Here is a 22,232-nt window from a genome sequence, read left to right on the forward strand (position 1 = left end):
CAAGAGCGTCTTTTGCAACCTCGGTGATGGATGCTCCAAGGTTACTTAGCAGGACAAACGCAATGAGAGAAGGAAGGACTTCTCTAGCTCCTTGGAATATTCCCATTGAACCCCATGCTAAGACCTGTAGAAAAGCTGGCACATTCAAGATTTTAGCACATAATGAAAGGGAGCAGAGTCGCTACAATCAGCTACACGTTTTTCCTAGAATCAGTTCTAAAATCTCATGTTTGCAACAGACAAAGACAGATGATTTCAAGACACAGCAAGAGAGGGAGACTTTGGAAAAACTAACCTCCAATGGAGATGTAAGGAACTCGACGACCACTTCCGATGTAAAGAACATCTGAGAGAACACCGTAGAGAGGTTTAGCCACCATGGGAAGAAGGCAAGAGTATTGCACAAGCTGAAGCGTGGATGGTTGGAGTGCGAGGGTATGAACCATATGGAAGTTAAGTGCAAGCCATGGGAAACATCTTGACCCTTGTACCCAATAACCTAACCCACATAAAATCGAGATTGCTTTTTTACCACCCCCTTGTTCAAACCTCGCCGCCGTTTCTCCAGATTCAGACACACCACCATCGTTGTTTCTTCTTCTTCTGCTTATGGAGAGACACGCGAATGTCGTCGCTCTCCGTGGTTTGGTATCCACCGTGAAAAGGGTATTGTTCTTCCTCTGCCTCTCTTCTTGCTGTTGTTGTTGTTGCCTGCTAACGAAAGAAAGTGGTGGTTTCAAGAACTTGGTTGGGGAGTTTTGGATTGATAACAATGGATTTATCATGATTCCTTCCTTTGCTCCAGAGAGATTAGAAACAGAGGAGGAGGAGGAGGAGGAGGAGAGAAAGGAAGAAGCTTTACTCTTGTTTAGAGAAAAGAATTAAAGTCACAAGCTTTGTATGTATCGACGATTGTGTTTATATAATTTCTGGGGCAAACCCCTAAGCATCGTTGATTCGAGGGATGAATGAGACTAAATAAGATTTTCTCATTTCTCAATATCGGAAACAAATCGAAAATTAAAGAAAGAAAGAAAAAAGATATTTTGAAGGAAGAGAGATCTAGAAGCGTGTAGCAAAGAGAGTAAAATAAGAGGAAGACAAAACTCAAAAAAAAATTTAAGTACAGAGGTTGTCTTCCACTAATTAATCAAGGTTATGAGTTTTTAATATAATTTAACCAACGGTGATAAAGGCTTTACAGATTAGTATTAATTTTTTAATTTCAAAGGATCCATAGGACAATATCCTAGGAAATTGGAAACGATGAGTCATCTGATTCTGATGGTGACTTGTCACTAAAGTTTGTTATAAATTCTCTATCACAAAAAGAATTAGTAAAGAAAATTTCTAATTTTACATTTATCAGGTCGACCCATGAATTGATCACGTGTAAGCAATTTTGTTTTCTGGACTTTTTTGGTTGCCCCTAAGATTCAACGGTGCGTCGGTAACGAGTAACGACCACACTTTCAAAGACGGACAGGGAAATTTTACATGAATTATGTGGCTTACAATTTTTATTATTATTTTTGGTAAATTACTTTCTATTTGGAATTGGATATATAAAATATCATTTACGATAGTTCAAATAATATCTTAGCCGACTTCTTTAAACAAGTTTTGATTTTTTTGGTCCATGTTTAGACATTTAGGTTTAGTTTGGTTTGGTTTAATTCCTTTTGTTTGTTTGTTTGTTTGTTTGTAATTCTTTTCTCCACCTCTAGTGTTCTTTTCTCTTTCTTCTTTGATATATGAGTAGTCGACTAGTCGTCCTTTTAATATAATCTACCAAGAGTATCAACGATACATATACTAATCTTAGATATACCTACCAAAGCTATATAGTACAATAACACAACACATTGTGGGATGGAAGACTAGGTTATTACTTATTATCAAAATGACGTGGAGTGTGACAAATTAATAGGGACACTCGTTATTCGTTAATGTGAACTTAAATTATCCAGTGTTAATCTATTTGATAATTGTACAAGGCAATTCGTTCATTAGAAATGAAATTATATTGCATAGTTAAATCAGATTATATAAACTATTATTTGCAAAATAACCTTTTAAAACATATTATAAATCTGATTTTTTTTATAATAATGATTAATTTGTAGAACTTTAATCAAATTTTTTTTACCGTAAATATTAAAACAGTCAAACTTGACGAGATATTAAATCCGGTTTGTTTTCACAATATTGTATTTTAAAAAAGAACTTATTAAATAAAATTTGTTTATCTTTTAGTTGTATATCCAAAAATCAAAACTTAAGTATTGAAGTTGTGAAAAATGGACTGTACTTATAACACCTCTAATAAACCAAAAGAAATCCTATGGATGAGATAGCTTTGTTTTCACAATCTTGAAATTTAACATTTTTTAAAAAATTGAAATATTTGTATAGTTAAATAAAAACAGTTTATATATTAGTTATAAATCTGAAAATCAAAGTTTAAATGTTAAATTCACATGCTGTGAAAATATATTGAACTTATAACACCTCTAATGGACCAAAAGAAATCCTAAGGACTGGATGCCAAGCCCAATTTGTTTCCACAATATGAAAATTTAACACTTTAGTTTTTATTTTCTAATACAAATATTTTGTATACTTAAATAAAAACTACTTATTGAAAACACATATATATTTTGAAATTAAGTTTTAAATCCGAGATTCGAAAATCAAATGTAAAAAACATTTTACCACCAAATCAGTATTATCATCTATATAGGCTTATTAAATTTGTAAAAGAAAAACATAGAAAAGAATTCATTACCATGGCTTTTTCATGCGCTGCACCCATATAGACTTGGCGAATCAAGAATGGGAACCTACAGTAACAAGAAAACCTAAAGGCTAACCAAGACACAAAGATTAAAAATATAGTTATAGACTTATAGGTCACTAGGTCAGGTTAATATCGTAAAACTACAAGAGCCAGCCTAAGTTCATCTGATTAATTGCATGCAACCTTTATTAAACCAAAATTCAGTAGGCAAAGCAAGAAGTTAGGGTTAAATTGTAAAATCCAAAGTAGCGAGATCAAATAGGAATAGTGACGAATCGTTTCAGAAGGAACAAACCTGGCTCTCGTTACAACGGCGGCGCGTATGATGATTGATGCATGCATGATGCATCCATGGTTTGCGTCGCCACCTCGATGAGATCCTCCATGATAAAAACAGAGAAACGGGTGGCGAGATCTTTGATCGTGCGGTGCGAGCGATCAAAAGACGAGTAATAGTTCCCACGGCGTTGGTACAGATGGTCATCGAGATCGGTGACGGTGAGTCCTCTCTGTAAGACATTATCATTGCTTGCTCTTGATGAAACAGAGACTAAAAAAGAAAAAGCAGAACAAATTAGGTTTTTTTTTTGGCTCTCGAGGAATTATGATTTCTCAAAGAGCTGATAAAAAGAATTATGATTTCTCGAAGAATTATTGTTTATATAGAAAGGTTGCCACCACGACAAAAAAGGAAAGATTAGGTTTTTTAAACAAATATTAAAATACATATTAGAAAAAAGGAACTTTGATCACAGCGGTGATAAAAAGTTACCGTTACAACAATCATATATATACGTATAAATTTTTTTTTCTGACGGCATAACAATTTATACGTGACTTGCGTTTGCTGTGTTAATTTAGAGATTCAAATATTGGTTACTGTAGATAAAAGGAAACCCCATTCTTCAGTGATACTCTGTTATTTTAAGGATATGTTTTCCATTCTAAGTACTTCTCTACGCTTTCAAGGCCACAAAGCTGCTTCACTACTGGCATAATCGCTGGAACCGGCAACTCAAAACCAATATCAGATATGTCTCTACGATGATCACCATCACTGCAGTTCCATGAAAGGTACTGTTTTCGAGCTTCTCTAATGGCTGATCTTGTTGCACAGTGCACAGAAGCCGCCACAAGCAACGGAGGCTCACCTGAAGCTGTATCAGAAGAAGAAGGCAGTTTCAGCGACAACCAATATTAAGAAGAGAGAGATGAATCTCATTGATTCTTTAGCTAAAAAACCTTTTGAGGAGAGAATGCGGTTCTTGTGATGACCACTGTTAAGAATCTGAACGTTGAATTGTTTAGGAATTGTGTCTATCGTCGGGATTTTGTAGTCCCATGTGCCTTCTTCATTCACAAGTCCGTTTTCATCTGTTGTATACTCCTCATACATGAAAAACCCTATTCCTTGAACAAACGCTCCTTCGATCTTCTCAAAGCAAAACAAACAGAAAGGCCAATTAAACAACCTGTTATATAACATTAAGTGCACATCCACAATCCACACAAAACTCATGCTTACCTGTCCTAAATCAACAGCAGGATTAAGGCTTTTTCCACAGTCGTAGATAATATCTGATCTTATAATTTCTGTTCTACCTGTCACAAGGTCTACCTCCACCTGCACATTTTTGCATTTATATACGAAGATTACTGATTCTGTCTTAGGGAATTGTTGAAAATATTGGCGATGAGATTTACCTCACTGGCTCCAACTCCATAGTTGAGATATTCTGCAGAAGAGGACTCTGGCTTATAAAAGGTTCGAGCTGATAAGTCCACAGATTGAGCATATGCCTGCAGTTTCACATATGGAGATATTTCCTTGACAACTGGATTAATATACGAAGAATTATCAGTAGTTAACTTTTATACCTGTTGAATGAGCATGTCCCATGTCACGGATCGAGCATTCTCCAGAATCTGATTCATGGTAGGTTTCAGCCTCTCCACCAAGATACCACAGCAAAGCCTCACTGCTTCACAACAGTTCTCGGAGGTTGTGCTACCCGCAGTGTAACTGCTTTGAGACATACTGAGTGTGTCAGTCTGAAGAAGCCGTATTCTTTCAAGCAGATCTTCACTTCCGTCGCATTTAATCATACCAAGACCATAAGCAACCATCTGTTGTACCTTTGTCCATAACCCTTGCCCCACCTCAATACCTGCTACCTCAACCGCAACCGAACCATCACTCAAAATGCTTACTTTTCCTGGAGTTGGCCTATGGACAACTAGATGGATGATGGGTACTCGAGAAATCCCCCTTTTGCGCCATACATTACAAAGGTTAAACTCTTTCACCGATTCAGCCCTTCGCCTGAAATCTGCAGATATCTCCAGTTTGTCCCATAATAAAGGCAAAGTATATTCATCAGGCTCACCAGCATCTTGCTTATAGAACTTTCTGAGGCTTTCGTAAGTATGAAGATTTATCCTTCTCACAACATCCACGTCCATGTTCAGGGAAGATGCTAAATTCTCAATAATGGATTCAGCAATGTATGAACCTTGTACTTCACCGGGTGCCCTCAAAGATGTTCTGCTTGGAAGGTTTGTCTTACAAACTTTGATATCAAATGACAATGCACCCCAGTCATATTTCCTCAAGGAATTCATTATATTCAATGGCAGTATTGGACTTACATCGGCATCTATCCCTGCATCTATTAAAATACATAGCTCTAGTGCAGTGACTTTACCATCACATCTGAAACCTACACTGTAAGTTATTTTCATGGGATGCCTCCCTCCAGTCATTATCATATCAGTTTTACGGTTGAGGTATATCTTTACAGGACGCTGCAATTTTTGTGCAGCAAGCGCACAAGCTGTCGCAACCTGAAATCATCTTCAACAGCATTAACATCAAATTACAATAAAACGGTCTCTTGCTACTCTCCTAGTGACTTCTATTCAGAGATCAAAATATTACTTACAGGCATAGATTTAATAGCTTTTCCACCAAAGCCACCTCCGACTCTTCTGGTGATGACTCGCACGTTATGCTCTGGGATGCCAAGACATGTAGCAATCACTGATTGTGTGTACTCGGGGGCTTGTGTTGAACTGTAAACCACTAGACAATTGTCTTCGTCTGGCAAGGCAAGTGTCGTTTGTGTCTCCATATAGAAGAAGTACTGTGACCCGAGTCTCAACTGCATAACCGTATTCAACAGGACACATGAGTGTAAGAATCTATTAGAAAACAATTTTGAATAGATCGAGATCGAGAGATAAGAAAAGAGTTCCAATACTTCTACTGAGCGTATCTTGCGATCAGCTTCAGCCATTCCTTTTGAAACGTCGCCAACGGGTTCGGGGTGATATTTGGGAGGAACCTCAAAAAGGCTGGACCTTTTGACTGCATCCTCCACAGATAATACTGGTGTTCCTATATTCTTTGAATCGTACTCAACTACTGCAAGATTTGCTGCCATATCTGCATGTTTTTGTGTGTCTGCAACCTGATAGTGATAGTTCACCAAAAATGGACAAATATTTTGAAGGAAGTTGATAAAGCATCCCATGAAGCTGAGTAAACCAAACAGCACAAACTATGAAAATGGAGCTATTGATTCAGACCCCATATCGAAAGGAGAGTTTAGTTTTCAGAATTAAACTATTTAAATTCCATTTATCATGCAAGTATGTATATGCATCCTGTATTTTTTCTTCTCGTTGGACCTTTTACTATAATACAAAAGAAGTCGGTAAAAATTGGACTTACCACAAGAGCAATTATTTGTCCGGCATATATAGTAACTTCATCTGCAAATAGAAGCCCTGTGCCAAACATAGAAATGTAACCAACGTTTTGCCCTAGTTGAGGAATATCCTTGAAAGTAATAACTGCCAAAACTCCAAGTGGTGCCACATTCCCTCCAAAACCAACTTTCTTTATCCGAGCCAATGGCTTTGTGCTATAAATGAATGCTCCATGTAGACAATGGGGTAAGGATGGAATATCATCAACGTAAACAGCTTCACCTGAAAAGACAGGCACTCATGTAAGTTCTTATGTTGTTTGTCTAATAAGCATGGTGACTAAAGATCTAAAAGCATTTCTGCTTGACTCTTTTCACCATAGTACTATAAGGTTATTTAAAAACGATCAAAGGAACACAATAGTACTAACCAGAAGCCTGCATTTCAGCTCCAAATTTGATAATGGCTTCACCAACAGGGTGATATTTTTTACTTTCAAACACCTGCTGTGCAGATGACAGCAAAGGTGGACATATTGTTGGATCGACGTGTCCATCAATATGTTTTCTTTCTGAATCCCAACAGCCACTCTCGATCAGAGGATAGAGAAAATCAAAGAGAAACCCAACGGCCAAGCTTTTCTTATACTCAGGGTATGAGGTCTCTATGCTGGGCACTATGATCCCTTTAAGTAACCTCACAGCTTCATACAAAACACTGTGGCTGAGTATTTTACCCGTCAAGAAATCTTCAACTTCCCTCGCCCTGATGGAATGATACCCACCATAAGAACCAAATGCCAACCGGCATTTATCCACAATGATGCCTCTTGATGATGCATCGCGAGAGACTACTGCTAAGAAAGCAGCGTTGATATAAGGCAATGCACTTCCAATAGGGCGAAGTGCAGCTCGATAGGTTTCAAAAAGCAAACCAGTTGTGGAAGAAGCAATCCAGCTAGGAATATGAACCTTTAAAAGAACAGTTTTAGTGTCTAATATTGGAGGCGCCACAAGATACTCTCCCATCCTAAGCTTCTCGTGTCTCCCTGCATTTATCATATACACAGACGCATCTGCAGCGAGCAAAAGTGTGGTTATGTCGGAAGGAAAATTTTTGCTCTGTGCCATCACTAGATTACCACCGATACTCCCTGAGTTTCTGATAAAATGGTTGGCCACCTTCTCCATGTGGACACCTATTTTCTTGAAAACATAAGCAGATGAATTTTCCTCCATCAAAGCATCAATAACTTTAGATATGGTAACAACTGCTCCAATTTCAATTCCTCTGTCATCTTTCTTGATCATTGACATCTCTGGAATGTGGCTAATATCAATATATCTAGCATATTGTTTCTCTTCTTTGTAGTAACCTGTTCCCGTGTTGCCAACAACTAATTTTAGCAAACCTCTATCACCGCCGGGGTTGGTTGTTGCCAATATTTCCTGAAGCTCTGCAACGCTAACAGGAGTGATCCAATGATACCTTGTCTGATCCAAAACATTATGTTGACACTTTATCTTTTCCTTCAAGAAGTCTGGAAAAGTGACAAGATCTTTATCAGGGTTGTAAGGAGGCAATTTCTTAAACATCTCTTCTCTGCTTTCACCTTTCCTCCAAAAAGAGTTGAAACCCAAATCCTCTATATCGACATCAGCAGCAAAACTCTTGCAAGCATCAGCAATGGGACGATACCCGGTGCAGCGACAAAGATTTCCAGCAATGGACTTTTCTGCTGCAAGAGCAGTAAGGCAATCTGGAGAAGATTGTGAGCTTTTGGAGTTATGGGCGTTTGAAAGAGCGGAGTAGAGAGAGATGCACATCCCCGGGGTACAGAAACCACATTGAGAGGCATGAAACCCCGCAAATCTCTTGTGAATTGGGTGGAACCCTTTTTCTGTGTTCCCGAGTCCCTCGGATGTGGTTATGGAACACCCATTTATGCTGCAAAGAAGGGTCAGGCAAGAGTTTATAGAATATTCCTCGACTTGGTCTAACACAGGATCATATTTTGATAGAATCACGATGCAAGCACCACAACCCCCTGCATGAAAAATATAATTGATTCAATGAGAGATACAAACACTGAAAATTCCGGACAGGCAAAAAAAGAACACAGAAATATTCAACAAGGAAAAAAAAAAAATGTTCCTAGCCTCATCTCAGTTTACTAGACACTTCTAAGACAAGTGGTTGAATTCACGTAAATATGAGTGGCATAAAACCAAAACATAAGTCTGAAAAGGAAGGATTACATAAACATAGATTTTAACGATCTAGAGAAACGCATACAGATTCAAACATTAAATTCATGACTTTTGCTTTTTGTGGAGACAAAAGTGGTAATCATCCAGGTCTAGATATGAAGTTCAGAGTTAAGCAGAGAAATGCATATAAACCAAATAAAAGCACGAGAAGCTATCGATATTCATTGGAAAAAGAACAGTGTGTGTGTATTAATACCTTCACCACAGCTGAGCTTGACACTCTTAAAGCAAGTGTTGGAGCGCAAGAACTCGAGTAAAGTCGTAGAAGGATTAACTGACAAGACTTCAAATTTCTCTCCATTAACAGCAAACACCAAATCTTCACACGCCATTCTCTTCCCAAACTAATTATAAAAAGAGTAGTATATATCAGCAGACAAGAGTTAGTAGCTGCATGAAGAGCTCAAGTATTGGCAGGAATTTATAAAGAAATAAACCAGTTGCTAAATTGATTTCAGGAAGTGCAACAAAAACAAAAGGGAAAGTGATTGACAAGAGTCAAACATAAAATCCACTAACTTTACCAATTTCAATACGAAACGAAAGCAGAGATTAGTAAATTGGACGCAAAGCTATCTACCGAAACGAGTCCACTCCACTATAAATGAGTGATAAAGCAATGCTGATTTTATTAAAGAGGTGATGGGTAAAAGAAAGATGGGGTTTCAACTCTAGTCGTAAAGGTGAGAGAGTGGTCTAAAACTGGGAAATTGTATCTAAAATGAGAAAAATTTCTTAGATTGGAATTCATAGTGTTGATGAGAACTACGTCATTGTGCCCATAAACTCATTCAGTGTTCGGAAGAAAACGACTACTTAATCTCTCTAATTTCAACGTTTTACCTAAATCGGAAGGTGACTTTGGCCTTGGAGGTCCGATTGATTTCTCCAGAACCTTTCCACTTCGGTCTTCCCTTCCCCATTCGATACCCATTACGTTTGGTCTGCGCGAATCACCCCATCCCGAAATATCCCATTCACACTTGATCTGGAATCGAAGCATCTCTGTGTTTCGAAGGCTCAATACGTTCGTTAGCTCACCTCCGGCTTCGCAGACACACTCACTGCTCAACGCGTCGTAACGATCTCCCGCAATCCCTAAAATTCGAACCTTTTTTTTTTTTTTTTTTCCGATTTTTAAAACCCAATGTAACCGGAGATTCTAGTTTTGGTAGGGAACCAATTTGATCTAACCGATTCAAACCGTACCGAATCACTATAATACCATCGTGATTTATTTCACCATCTAACTTTAGATGATGACCGTTGGATGTTGAATCTTTCCAAGTGGTTATGTTTAGTTAGTCTAGTTATGTCATATGTGACGTATATTCATTTTCCAAATTTTCAAAATAAATCAAATGTGATTTGGTTACGGTATAACACAATTTTGCTGTTGCGTGACAAGCAAACCTAAAGCCCTATGACTCTGTAATACTAGTGACGCACTCAAACCTTGAACTCTAAGCATTACAACCAATCAAGTAGAGACATTTATATTTTAAATCCTACAACTTATGCTTCATGTTCGGATCGTTTGTCAGTGGCACCTTCTGAATCTTCATTTGTATCCAGATTTTCTTTTAGCTCTTCCTGTGACTCAGCATTCGCTGCCTCTATTACGTCTTCTGTGGTTGCTTCAGGATTCCTAAGTTCTGAAATCACAAGTTAAACAGTTAAAACTCATGCGGTCAGGCGAAAGAAGCACATGAGTTCAGTATCAATGGCTTTAAAGATGGTTGAGGATATATATATGTGTGAAATCGTCATCCACAGTACCTGGTTTCTTTTTCTTCCTTGAAGATCTTCTTGATGTTCCATCAGATGCTGCACCGACAAGTAGATTGCAATACTTCGTCACTACCTTTTCTTTCTCATCTAGCATTCCCAAAAGCTCATAGGCATCTGCCACTGTCTGCACAATGTGTTTGTCCGGCGGCTTACGGTCATAACTCTCCAGATCCTTAAATAGCTTCATAACCCATATACAAATAAACAAGGTTTGATGTCAGTACAAAATAACTTACTAGTTCTGCTTAAGTATCAACGAGCAATATATTTTCTATCTAATGTCCGGTCAGTGAAGAGACAAGGGGAAACATAACGAACCTTAACAAGTTCCTGTAACATGTTGTTCCGGAAATATATGCGCATCATTTGTAAGCATAATTTCCAAGGTACAGAATGCAGATCATTCCCAATTTTCTTTCGCCAGATTACATGCGCCTCTTCTGCTCTGCGATCCTTATCTAACGCCCGTATCAACTGTCCATACGTCCCCATCGTGTTCCCTTGTCCCTTACTTAGGATCCACTTTATCACCTACAACGATTACACAGGGGAAATGGAATTAAAACGTCTACAAGATTCTGTTCTACTTTTTTAGTAACTATAAAATTAGTCGGTATGTTCTTGGGTATTTGATTATTCATGGTTCATGACTTCCAAGGTGAGAGAAAAAAAAGAGACAAGACATTCGGGTGATAGATACCTGGACCATTCGGTGCCATTGCTGTTCCTTTTCAAGAATAGCTATGACTCTTTTGAGGGAAGCAATGGGGAAATTGCGTTCCCAAGCAACCCAAGCATCCAAAGCTCCATAAACAACCTCTTTATTATCTTCTATATCAAGAAGCTGCATTCACATCGTAATAAAGGTTTGGACAGATGAGCCAACAGATAAGGGCAAAAAAACCAAGATTTAAACAAACATTTGGAAATTCTCATCATTGTCAAGCCACTAGAAAGGCAAAAAGGAAGAATAGCTTGTATTAAAAATTTCTGCTTACATTGTTTACAAGAAACTTTATTTTATCCTTCTTGGGTATGTTCTCCCCAATTTGATGTTTTCTAGGGGTATCAGCGCTTTCCTTCTTTGATGATTTAGAAACATCTTGCTCATCCTACAACAAGATGAAAACTAAGCATCCCAAGGATCTTACTGGTGACAATAACGCAAGAGATCTAAATGATGAAAGGCAAAATTCTCAGGAATCGCTAACCAAAAGCAACTGGATTAGGGAAAGTAATTTGATCATCAGATATACTAGTTAGGTTATATGACTATACGAAACTGCTGAGACCTACAGGCCACTGAATGAAAATCTAAACTTTTTGCTCAAGATGATGTATAAGATCTGTCTGAAAGAGAAACTTAATTGAGCTCACACTAAGACTTGGACAGAAAAACACAAAGCTTAAACTCAGTGTATTCTATTGTACCTCAGTTTTCACAATACTTCTAGGAGATGCATGAGAATCAGCCACAAACTGATAACTCATTGATTGGACCCTTAAAAAGGCGGGCTTGTTTTTCTGGTTGACCTGAGAAATATCATGTCACACACAATGAGATGTATACAACAAGAATCTTAAAAAAATTTGCTTCAGTGATCACAATCAGTACCTGACATTCATTACACTGTTTAGATCTCTAAGCAATGTTTTAGAAGTTATATAAGACGAAAAACATATCACAGATGAAAACTTACCCTGAGAAGATGATGAAATGGACCAGTTAGAACGCCAGGATTACCAATGGTGTTGTGATTCCTAGAGAAGTATGTATGGTAAAACATCAGAGTCAATACAGCTCGAAAAAAAAAAATGGATTTTGCATCCATGTTTTGGTAAATTAGTGAATAAAAAATGATGCTAACTGATCAAAATCGAGCTTTTACCTTATTCGATTGGGATGAGAGACCATTCCTGTGTTACCTAACAATAAGTTTCGAAATTAAAAAATAGGATTCAACAACAGTCTTAAAAAAAAAAAAAAAAAAAGACCCTTTCGAAGCTCTACTACAGAAAGAAGAACTTGACTACCTACAGCAATCAGCTCCAAATTCGAACTCAGAGATTCCAATTCATTAACCAAAAAACATCAATGTGCAATATTCTTAACAAAGGATACGAAAACGAATTTATAAGCAATACCACCAACCATAAATTTCGTCACATCCCCCTCCGGTGAAGAGATTTCGTGCTGCCGCAATAGGAGACAACTTCGCAGTTAGGTTTCCGGTTGCGCAACTAACGGCGCGTTTCAGAGACGTTCGAGGAATCAGAGAACTGAAACCCGCCATTGGAGGCGGAGTGAGGTGAACGGAGGAGACGGAGGCGTAAAGTGGTTTCTCTTTCTTCTGTACAATTTAATTTGATTTTTGAATAAAATGATTAAAACCATAATAAGTCTAGGCCCATTAGGAAAACAATTGGCCCATTAAGTCTAGGCCCATTAGGAAAAAATCGGCCTGACAAAGAAAGACGCTTTCTACTCTACTTTTTCTATTTAGATCCGTTGAAGTAAACCGGATCGGTTTAGTGAAGAGGGTAATTTGGGAATGAGAGAGTTATGTTTCATGATTCTTCTTCTCCGTTCGATTCCCAACGTCCGTGGGTGGGAGGGAAGACGAAAAGAAGAAATAAACACGGAGAGAATGAGACTATTTTCCCAGATTATGTTCTGCTTCTGATGAGACAACCTCTATGTTGGGAAAGAGGAATGTTCGTTGTCAAATTCGTTATGGATCCATGTTAGTTAATTGGGATTTCAAAATTTTCTGTGTTTGATGTTTCTCCTCCCGTTGGGTTTTGTTGATGCCGAGATTGTTTTCTGACCAGATTCCGTCGTAAATTATGGTACGAGCTTTCTATTCTTTAAATCGCATTGCTGTTTCTTCAATAAAAATTACTCCTTTTGGTTTCCTCTCTCTTGTTTTGTGTGATTTAATAGTAATGAAATTTTGAATGTTGTTTTTATGGAAGAGAGAAAGAAAAAGAAGAAAACGATTTTTTTTTTTGTTTGAGAAATTCATTCGCTCTTTGTTGTTCAATTCGATTTTCATATTCTCGGAGTACCTGTTTCGATTTGTGTAGTTTATGATGTGGTTAATGCGCAGGCTGCTTCAGCCAAAGTAACTGTAGGGTCTCATGTCTGGGTGGAGGATTCAGATGATGCCTGGATTGATGGGGAAGTTGAAGAAGTTAACGCTGATGATATCACTGTTAATTGCTCCGGCAAGACGGTAAGAATTAGTATATAACTTGTTAGATAATGCCCATTGTTAAAAAGGCACATTTCTGATAGCATTTGTTTCTTAGGTTGTGGCAAAGGTAAATGCTGTCTACCCCAAGGACCCCGAGTTCCCTGAACTTGGGGTAGACGACATGACAAAGCTTGCATATTTGCATGAACCAGGGGTTCTTCTCAACCTCAAGTGCCGATATAATGCTAATGAAATATATGTAAGCTCCACCCAGCACTTTTGAATTCAACTACTAGCTGTCAACCATTTTATGCTTTTAAGGATTTTTGTTGTTTACATTTTACCATCACGTGATCTAACGATGTCGACACACAGTTTCTGCAAGCTAATTTTTTTATGATGAGTCCAGACGTACACAGGAAATATATTGATAGCTGTGAATCCTTTTAAGAGATTGCCCCGCCTTTATGGAAGTGATACAATGAAACAGTATAAGGGTACAGCATTTGGTGAGTTGAGTCCACATCCTTTTGCGGTTGCAGATTCTGCGTACAGGTAACTCTTCTGTCATGTTAAATTAGCTTGTATTATGGATGGTTGCACTTTTAATTGTTTTTGAGCATAACAATCACCATAAATATAAAATTTAGGAAAATGATCAACGAGGGAGTGAGTCAGGCTATCTTGGTGAGTGGGGAAAGCGGTGCTGGCAAGACAGAGAGCACGAAGATGCTCATGCGATATCTTGCATACATGGGCGGAAGAGCTGAGAGTGAAGGACGATCCGTGGAGCAGCAAGTTTTAGAGGTAATGAATTTCCTAAAATACAAGGATTCATTTCTTGCAAAAGATAGACTTAGTAGTGAGTTTCCTCCAGTAATATCTGGTCATACTTTCCTCTGACCGTCTTCCCTGTTTTGCAGTCCAATCCAGTTTTAGAAGCGTTTGGCAATGCAAAAACCGTTAGAAACAATAATTCAAGGTGGACGAGAGGCGTCTCACGTTTGTTGATTTGTCCATTTTGTGTATTTTCTTGAACCCGGTTAAAGATACTTACACAATTTCCTTTTTGCAGTCGTTTTGGTAAATTTGTGGAGATTCAGTTCGATCATAGGGGAAGGATCTCGGGAGCTGCTATTAGGACATATTTGCTAGAGAGGTCGCGGGTTTGTCAAGTCTCTGACCCTGAAAGAAACTATCATTGCTTTTACATGCTTTGCGCAGCACCAGAACAGGTAAGCCCTGATCTCTTCTAAGGCGGTGTTAGCTCAAAATCTTGACCTTACATGAGATTCACGTTGACTGAACAGTGTTTTTTCATGAGGTTTCAGGAAACTGAGAGGTACAAGTTAGGAAAACCAAGCACATTTCGCTATCTAAATCAGTCTAATTGTTATGCATTGGATGGGCTTGATGACTCCAAGGAATACATAGCTACAAGGAAAGCTATGGACGTTGTTGGGATCAATTCGGAAGATCAGGTACTTTATTTTAGTCACTTTACATGCCGAGTCATGCGAACAACTCTTCTTACATTCTACTACCATAGGATGCAATCTTCCGAGTAGTGGCTGCAATCCTTCATCTAGGGAACATCGAGTTTGCAAAGGGTGAAGAATCAGAAGCTTCAGAACCTAGGGACGAGAAATCACGGTTCCATCTCAAAGTGGCAGCAGAACTTTTCATGTAAATGCTTCACTACTCTGTATTTTCTCAGATTAACTGTTTTATGATCAGCCAGAATTACAGCCTCGACTTTCTCTTTGTTGCAGGTGTGATGAGAAAGCTTTAGAAGATTCCTTGTGCAAAAGGGTCATGGTGACTCGTGATGAAAGTATTACAAAGTCTCTTGATCCTGATAGTGCAGCTCTAGGAAGAGATGCACTAGCCAAGATTGTCTATTCTAAATTGTTCGATTGGTAGGTTTACTATAACTGAACGTTTCTATAAGAATTTATTACATTCTTGGGGTTTCTATGTAAGATATTTCAATTTTATTTCGTACAGGCTTGTGACCAAGATCAATAACTCCATCGGCCAAGATCCAAGTTCAAAACATATTATAGGTGTTCTGGATATTTATGGATTCGAGAGTTTCAAGACAAACAGGTGCTTAACCGGTATGCTTTTGTTTTCACTGACATGTTAAATCTCTGGAACTGATAATTGAATTCTTACATTGCTTCCTACATTTATGCTCTCTGATTTAGCTTCTTTTAACATTAAGCTGATGGTTTGTTATACTTCAGTTGCTTAGATAATAGCTTTCTTGTGATTTGGAACAATATAGTTATCTGGTTATTGACCGTTCCTTGCAGTTCTGTGGTTTGCCTGTTTGATTATAATTCTTTTGTTAATTCCAACATAGTCTTCTCATTTTCACGAACAATTTGCAGTTTCGAACAGTTTTGTATAAATTTGACAAACGAGAAGCTGCAACAACATTTCAACCAGGTTGGAGACTTACACTAGATTGATCTGTTTCTCGACTGACCAAATATTTATACATACCTTCCTCTTCTCTACAGCATGTGTTCAAGATGGAGCAAGAAGAATATACTAAAGAAGAGATAGACTGGAGTTACATAGAGTTCATTGATAATCAGGATGTCCTTGATCTTATTGAAAAGGTTAGGAGCACACAATGTACAATGTTGGAACTTATATTCATCATACCTATTGTTAATATTTTGGGTTAGAGTATCTGATGTGTGGTTTTCTCAAGTCAGAAACCTGGTGGTATCATTGCCCTTCTAGACGAGGCTTGGTAAGGTTAAAAGGTCATGTTTGTTCGTTGCTTCTCTCTTTTGTCTTCATAAATAATGATTGGGACTCTGTTTGCTTCTACAGCATGTTTCCAAGATCAACACATGATACATTCTCTCAAAAGCTGTACCAGACTTTTAAAGACCACAAACGTTTTGGGAAGCCAAAATTGGCTCAAACAGACTTTACAATTTGCCACTATGCTGGTGATGTTAGTGATCATCACAACCCGAACTGCTTGTTATAATGCTTGTCTTGATGTAAACTATCTTGGTCCAATGACTGTATTCTTGTTTAATTCCAGGTCACTTATCAGACAGAACTGTTTTTGGACAAGAACAAAGATTATGTTGTTGGAGAACATCAAGCTCTCCTGAGCTCTTCAGACTGTACTTTTGTATCATCGTTGTTTCCACCATTGCCAGAGGAATCGTCCAAAACATCAAAGTTCTCATCAATAGGTTCTCAGTTTAAGGTATGTTAAGTTACACTTGATTCTGCATATAATCTCTACTTTGGTTCTCACCACGTACTAAAATACAGCAACAACTGCAATCTTTGCTCGAGAGTTTGAGCACCACGGAGCCACACTACATACGATGTGTTAAACCAAATAACCTTCTTAAGCCAGAAATATTTGAGAACATTAATATTTTGCATCAACTTAGGTGTGGGGTAAGCTTTTAATGTTTCAGAGAACCTTTGAATTTTGCAACTGTATCAAATTATTAATAAGCTTTCTTATGATGTTGTGGAACTTCCTGTATCTGATCTCAGGGGGTCATGGAAGCCATTAGGATCAGTTGCGCTGGATATCCTACTAGAAAGCCTTTCAACGAGTTTTTGACCCGGTTCAGAATTTTATATCCAGAGACTACAAAGAGCAGGTAGCTTAACCAATACTTAATTCCTGTAATTAGTCTTACAGTTGATCATATTCTTGTAGTTAATTTTTATAAGACTTGGTATTAGCATCACTTAACAACTTTTTGGTTCTGGATTTATGTTAATAGCTATGATGAAATTGACGCTTGCAAAAAGCTACTAGCAAAAGTGGACCTCAAAGGTTTTCAGGTGCAGTTTCATAATCTTACCTCGCGCTTTCTAGTGTGTAGCTTGTTTTGCGATTACTAAAACACAAGTAAAGGGCACTGGAATTATTCTAGCTTTATGTGTGCTTATATATTATTCGATATGTAATCCTCACTAATAATTCTCTTGCATCATAGATTGGGAAGACAAAGGTGTTTCTTAGGGCAGGTCAAATGGCAGAACTGGATGCTCACCGAGCTGAAGTTCTTGGTCATTCAGCACGGATTATACAGAGAAAAGTCCTTACTTATCAATCTCGCAAGAAGTTTCTGTTGTTGCAGGCCGCTTCAACAGAAATTCAAGCCTTATGTAGAGGTAATACATGTTGTAGGCGTTTGTTGGTTTCGTAAAAATGTTATCAGGCTTTCTTATCCCCTCCCCGAACTGAATGTAGGACAAGTCGCACGTGTTTGGTTTGAGACCATGCGAAGAGAAGCTGCTTCTCTGAGGATACAAAAGCAGGCACGGACTTATATTTGCCAGAATGCTTATAAAAGCCTGTTCTCGTCTGCTTGTTTAGTTCAGACAGGGATGCGAGCAAAAGCTGCCCGTGTTGAACTTCAGTTTAGGAAGAAGAGAAGAGCGACAATCATTATTCAAGCAAGTTTCAGTTTACATATTGATAAAATTGTTTCTACTTTTGCCTATTTTATACCTATAACATACATCTACTTGTTTGAATATTGATGACATGCAACCTACTGGCTACACAGAGTCAAATCAGAAGATGTTTGTGTCATCAGCATTATGTGAGAACGAAGAAAGCAGCCATTACTACTCAGTGCAGCTGGAGAGTGAAAGTTGCACGCCGAGAATTGCGAAATCTAAAAATGGTAATCTTAACTTCTTTTCTTATAAGGCGTTCTGTGGAGAATGTATAAATCTACTATCTCTAGTGTCAATTTTTTATTACCAATTCACTAGATAATATATAAGCAGAGATTTTCGTATAATTATTTACTCTTTCAGGCTGCTAAAGAAACAGGAGCACTTCAGGATGCTAAGACTAAGCTGGAAAATCAAGTGGAAGAACTCACTTCAAACTTGGAGCTTGAGAAACAGATGAGGGTACACATCATTTCATCAATGATATTATGCTGGACACATTACCTGTGACGCAAAATATTTGATTTTTTGAAGAATTGTTCATTGTAAAACTGGATCATTTTGTTGGTTCTGTATGAGGCATCTGATCAGTGTACTGGTGCAGATGAAGATCGAGGAAGCCAAATCTCAAGAAATCGAAGCATTGCAGTCCGCTTTAACAGATATAAAACTTCAGCTCAAGGAAACTCAAGAAACCAAAAGTATGGAGATCTCAGACTTGCAGTCCGCTTTGCAAGACATGCAACTTGAGATTGAAGAACTCTCGAAGGGACTTGAGATGAGTAACGATCTTGCTGCTGAGAATGAACAGCTTAAGGTTAGTCATAAAACTCTGTCTGAACCTTTTAATCCTCGGTAAACAGTGTCTACGTTGAATATCACGTTTATGATTTTACGTTTATCTTTGTCGTTGTTTGTCTTATCCTCTTTCCATAAAAGGAGTCGATGAGTTTGTTGCATAATAAAATAGATGAATCCGAGAGAAAATATGAAGAAATAAGTAAGCTAAGTGAAGAGCGGATAAAAGAAGAAGTTCCTGTCATTGATCAGTCCGCGATCATCAAACTTGAAGCTGAAAATCAACAGCTGAAGGTAGGATTTTTAGATACTGATTTTGATACACAATTTGAGGTTCATACTTTCCATTTTTCCTTTGGATAAATATATATCTGATCGAGCATAGCATATTCTTAGGCGTTGGTAAGTTCCTTGGAGGAGAAAATCGATGCATTAGACAGAAAACATGACGAAACAAGGTCAAATATTACAGAGCAGTTGAAAGGGAACGTCTCATCTGATTACGAGACCGTGAGCAATCTTGCAGCTGAGAATGAGCGGCTCAAGGTAATATTTTTACAGATGTAGCAAAACCAAAGAAAACCAAATGGATCAACTAAGTGTTTTCAGTTTATTAATCCCATTGAAATGATGAATGGAACCACTTCTTAGGCACTTGTAGGTTCATTAGAGAAGAAAGTCAATGAAAGAGGGAACAATTCTACGAAGGAGAGTTTGACAGAGGATGCTTCAATTGATGATGAGAGGGTAAAAAAACTTGCTGATGAAAACAAAGACCTGAATTAGACCATAGATAAAGCATTTCTCTGTTAACTGTGTGGATTTTGTCTCCATCGCTAACTTGATTTTGATAATTTTTCATCAGGATCTGGTACGTTCCTTGGAAAATAAAATAGATGAAACAGAAAAGAAGTACGAGGAAGCAAGTAGACTTTGTGAAGAGAGGCTGCAACAAGTTTTAGACTCAGAGACAAAGCTAATTGAGTTGAAGACATCAATGCAAAGGTTTGACGTCCTTTCTACTCCAGAATGTCAATCTTTTATCTTTTCTCCGAAGTATATTTTGCACTCGCATTAGTTAGTACATATGAATTACTTACTTGATTATTGTTCTCTTAATTAGGCTTGAGGAAAAGGTTTCTGACATGGAATCAGAAGAACAAATTCGCCGGCAGCAAGCGCTGGTTAATCCTGCTTCCCGGAAAATGTCTCCCCAGGTGTCATTTACAGGACCACCGGTAAATCTACAATTTCTCATACTTCCGTGTAAAATTTTTTGAAAAAATATTTGACTTATTCCCCTTACGTCTTTCAGCCTGTGGAGAATGGACATAATGCAAGTGATGAACTAGATAAAACTGATCTGTGATAGACTTACATCTTGCACGTTCAATTCATATAAATATTTTTTGCATTCTTACAGGAACCAATTGCTCCTATACCGTCAAAAAAGTTTGGGACAGAATCTTTTAGACGATCTCGAATTGAAAGACAACCCCATGTATGTGCCTAACGAAAACATTAGCCTAATTAATAGTTTCATACTTCTTTTTCACTGGTTAGTTTGTTGTCATATTTCTATGCTGCAGGAATTTGTTGATGTTCTTCTCAAATGTGTATCCAAAAACGTCGGTTTCAGTCATGGAAAGCCTGTTGCAGCTCTTACAATATATAAATGTCTTATACACTGGAAGATGTTTGAAGCAGAAAAAACAAGTATCTTTGATCGAATTGTTCCTATTTTTGGTTCTGCAATAGAGGTAACCTGAGAAGTTAGGAAGTTTACTTGTTTTGTATTACTTACGGTCATTAGTCAGAGACCATTGGATATGCGGCTTGACAAGCATGCATATCCATGGCTCAGATAAGATGACCAAAAAAAAAATGCTCTGACTTGTATTGTATTAGATAGAACTTAACAAAAATCCTCCGCTTATTTATGCAGAATCAGGAGGACGACAATCATTTGGCTTATTGGCTAACAAACACATCAACACTCTTATTCTTGCTTCAAAGAAGCATAAGACAGAGCTCAACTGGCTCAAGTCCAACAAAACCTCCTCATCCAACTTCATTTTTTGGAAGGATGACACAGGTAGCAAGGAAACGGAAACGAAATTATTTTCTTGATGTCCATGTAGCTTGACTTATCAAGCTCTGAACTCTTATCATTATTCCTGAATCCTTCATATCGCTCAAAATTTATGTAACTTACTACAAATGTGACTGTTTTAGGGTTTTCGTTCAAGCTCTTCCCCGAATCTTGCAACCGATGTGGTGCAGCAAGTAGATGCTAGATATCCTGCTTTACTTTTCAAACAGCAGCTTACGGCCTATGTTGAAACAATGTATGGAATAATCCGAGAGAATGTTAAGAGAGAAGTAACTTCACTGCTTTCTTCCTGCATCCAGGTATACCTTTGGTCACCAGACCAATAAACTAATAGTTTGAGAATCTATTAGCTTCGAAGATAGGATTGTTTCATATAAATGACTCTCTTCTAATGATTCAGAGTCTGAAGGATTCATCATCTAAATCCTCTGTTGTGAATTCACAATCAAAGTCATCTGAAGAGCATTCACCAACTAAGCCATCTGAAGCGCATCTCCCTGCTAAGTCATCTGAAGAGAATTCACCAAAGAAGTCATCTGAAGAGGATTCACCAAAGAAGTCATCTGAAGAGAATTCACCCACTAAGTCATCTGAGGAAAATTCGCCGAAGAAGTCATCTGAAGAGAATTCACCGAAGAAGTCATCTGAAGAGAATTCACCAAAGAAGTCATCTGAAGAGAATTCACCAAAGATGTCAGTGGGAGATAAGTCACCAAAAAAGTTATCTGATGAGATATCACCATCTCTAGAGGGGCAAGCAGTGAAGTCGTCTGTAGAGAATTCACCAGCAAGCTCTTGGCAAAGCATTATTGGGTTTTTGAACTACAATCTCTTCACATGGAAGAAAAGCTACGTAAGAATATTTGTATATGTAAGGTTCACATAACTGCTTAATTTCCCTACTAAAAACGTTCTCTTTCAGGTTCCTCTGTTTCTCGTTCAGAAAATCTTCAGCCAAACTTTCCAATACATCAATGTTCAACTCTTCAACAGGTCATTGTTTTTATCCCTTCATCACCTTTCACTTGGATAAAGCAACTTACAGTCGACGTATTAAACTAGAGATATTATCTGAACCATGCAGTCTT

The 22,232-nt window shown here is 37.9% G+C and overlaps 4 protein-coding genes across 4 annotated transcripts in view; 1 reads left to right on the forward strand and 3 right to left on the reverse strand.

The window, feature by feature from the left end:
• Positions 1-1,025, reverse strand: part of LOC104762380 (probable folate-biopterin transporter 8, chloroplastic) — a gene marked incomplete in the record, with an annotated part of 4,305 nt that extends 3,280 nt beyond the window's left edge. Inside the window, 1 exon segment of the mRNA XM_019243274.1 lies at positions 306-1,025. Within this exon segment, the coding sequence (XP_019098819.1) occupies positions 306-785 (480 nt within the window).
• Positions 3,600-9,867, reverse strand: LOC104762389 (benzaldehyde dehydrogenase (NAD(+))-like). The gene is made up of 11 exons (XM_010485670.2): positions 9,625-9,867; positions 8,978-9,125; positions 6,942-8,558; positions 6,534-6,793; positions 6,061-6,270; positions 5,743-5,961; positions 4,679-5,644; positions 4,505-4,600; positions 4,326-4,424; positions 4,043-4,232; positions 3,600-3,957 (listed from the first exon to the last, which is right to left on the reverse strand). The coding sequence occupies exons 2-11, from the start codon at positions 9,111-9,113 to the stop codon at positions 3,725-3,727; spliced, it is 4,026 nt and encodes a 1,341-aa protein (XP_010483972.1). The 5' UTR covers positions 9,114-9,125; positions 9,625-9,867; the 3' UTR covers positions 3,600-3,724.
• Positions 10,111-12,919, reverse strand: LOC104762399 (pentatricopeptide repeat-containing protein At4g18975, chloroplastic-like). The gene is made up of 9 exons (XM_010485680.1): positions 12,725-12,919; positions 12,462-12,498; positions 12,273-12,333; positions 12,004-12,105; positions 11,571-11,684; positions 11,273-11,416; positions 10,891-11,103; positions 10,561-10,753; positions 10,111-10,436 (listed from the first exon to the last, which is right to left on the reverse strand). The coding sequence occupies exons 1-9, from the start codon at positions 12,864-12,866 to the stop codon at positions 10,297-10,299; spliced, it is 1,146 nt and encodes a 381-aa protein (XP_010483982.1). The 5' UTR covers positions 12,867-12,919; the 3' UTR covers positions 10,111-10,296.
• LOC104762409 (myosin-7) overlaps positions 13,362-22,232 on the forward strand; it is a 10,135-nt gene continuing 1,264 nt past the window's right edge. Inside the window, exons 1-36 of the mRNA XM_019243275.1 lie at positions 13,362-13,422; positions 13,683-13,808; positions 13,885-14,028; positions 14,179-14,324; positions 14,420-14,576; positions 14,693-14,751; positions 14,845-15,004; positions 15,101-15,250; positions 15,319-15,455; positions 15,542-15,688; positions 15,777-15,878; positions 16,166-16,223; positions 16,298-16,399; positions 16,499-16,536; positions 16,620-16,746; positions 16,840-17,010; positions 17,079-17,210; positions 17,313-17,422; positions 17,549-17,609; positions 17,765-17,942; positions 18,022-18,227; positions 18,341-18,460; positions 18,597-18,695; positions 18,838-19,050; positions 19,173-19,325; positions 19,428-19,577; positions 19,683-19,814; positions 19,897-20,036; positions 20,155-20,269; positions 20,347-20,367; positions 20,455-20,532; positions 20,621-20,791; positions 20,977-21,126; positions 21,267-21,443; positions 21,545-21,997; positions 22,067-22,137. Of these exons, the coding sequence (XP_019098820.1) occupies positions 13,420-13,422; positions 13,683-13,808; positions 13,885-14,028; positions 14,179-14,324; positions 14,420-14,576; positions 14,693-14,751; positions 14,845-15,004; positions 15,101-15,250; positions 15,319-15,455; positions 15,542-15,688; positions 15,777-15,878; positions 16,166-16,223; positions 16,298-16,399; positions 16,499-16,536; positions 16,620-16,746; positions 16,840-17,010; positions 17,079-17,210; positions 17,313-17,422; positions 17,549-17,609; positions 17,765-17,942; positions 18,022-18,227; positions 18,341-18,460; positions 18,597-18,695; positions 18,838-19,050; positions 19,173-19,325; positions 19,428-19,577; positions 19,683-19,814; positions 19,897-20,036; positions 20,155-20,269; positions 20,347-20,367; positions 20,455-20,532; positions 20,621-20,791; positions 20,977-21,126; positions 21,267-21,443; positions 21,545-21,997; positions 22,067-22,137 (4,757 nt within the window). The 5' untranslated portion in view covers positions 13,362-13,419. The remainder of the gene's footprint in view (positions 13,423-13,682; positions 13,809-13,884; positions 14,029-14,178; positions 14,325-14,419; positions 14,577-14,692; positions 14,752-14,844; positions 15,005-15,100; positions 15,251-15,318; positions 15,456-15,541; positions 15,689-15,776; positions 15,879-16,165; positions 16,224-16,297; positions 16,400-16,498; positions 16,537-16,619; positions 16,747-16,839; positions 17,011-17,078; positions 17,211-17,312; positions 17,423-17,548; positions 17,610-17,764; positions 17,943-18,021; positions 18,228-18,340; positions 18,461-18,596; positions 18,696-18,837; positions 19,051-19,172; positions 19,326-19,427; positions 19,578-19,682; positions 19,815-19,896; positions 20,037-20,154; positions 20,270-20,346; positions 20,368-20,454; positions 20,533-20,620; positions 20,792-20,976; positions 21,127-21,266; positions 21,444-21,544; positions 21,998-22,066; positions 22,138-22,232) is intronic.

This window comes from Camelina sativa, chromosome 3, assembly GCF_000633955.1.
Source record: "Camelina sativa cultivar DH55 chromosome 3, Cs, whole genome shotgun sequence".
Classification (NCBI taxonomy): domain Eukaryota; kingdom Viridiplantae; phylum Streptophyta; class Magnoliopsida; order Brassicales; family Brassicaceae; genus Camelina; species Camelina sativa.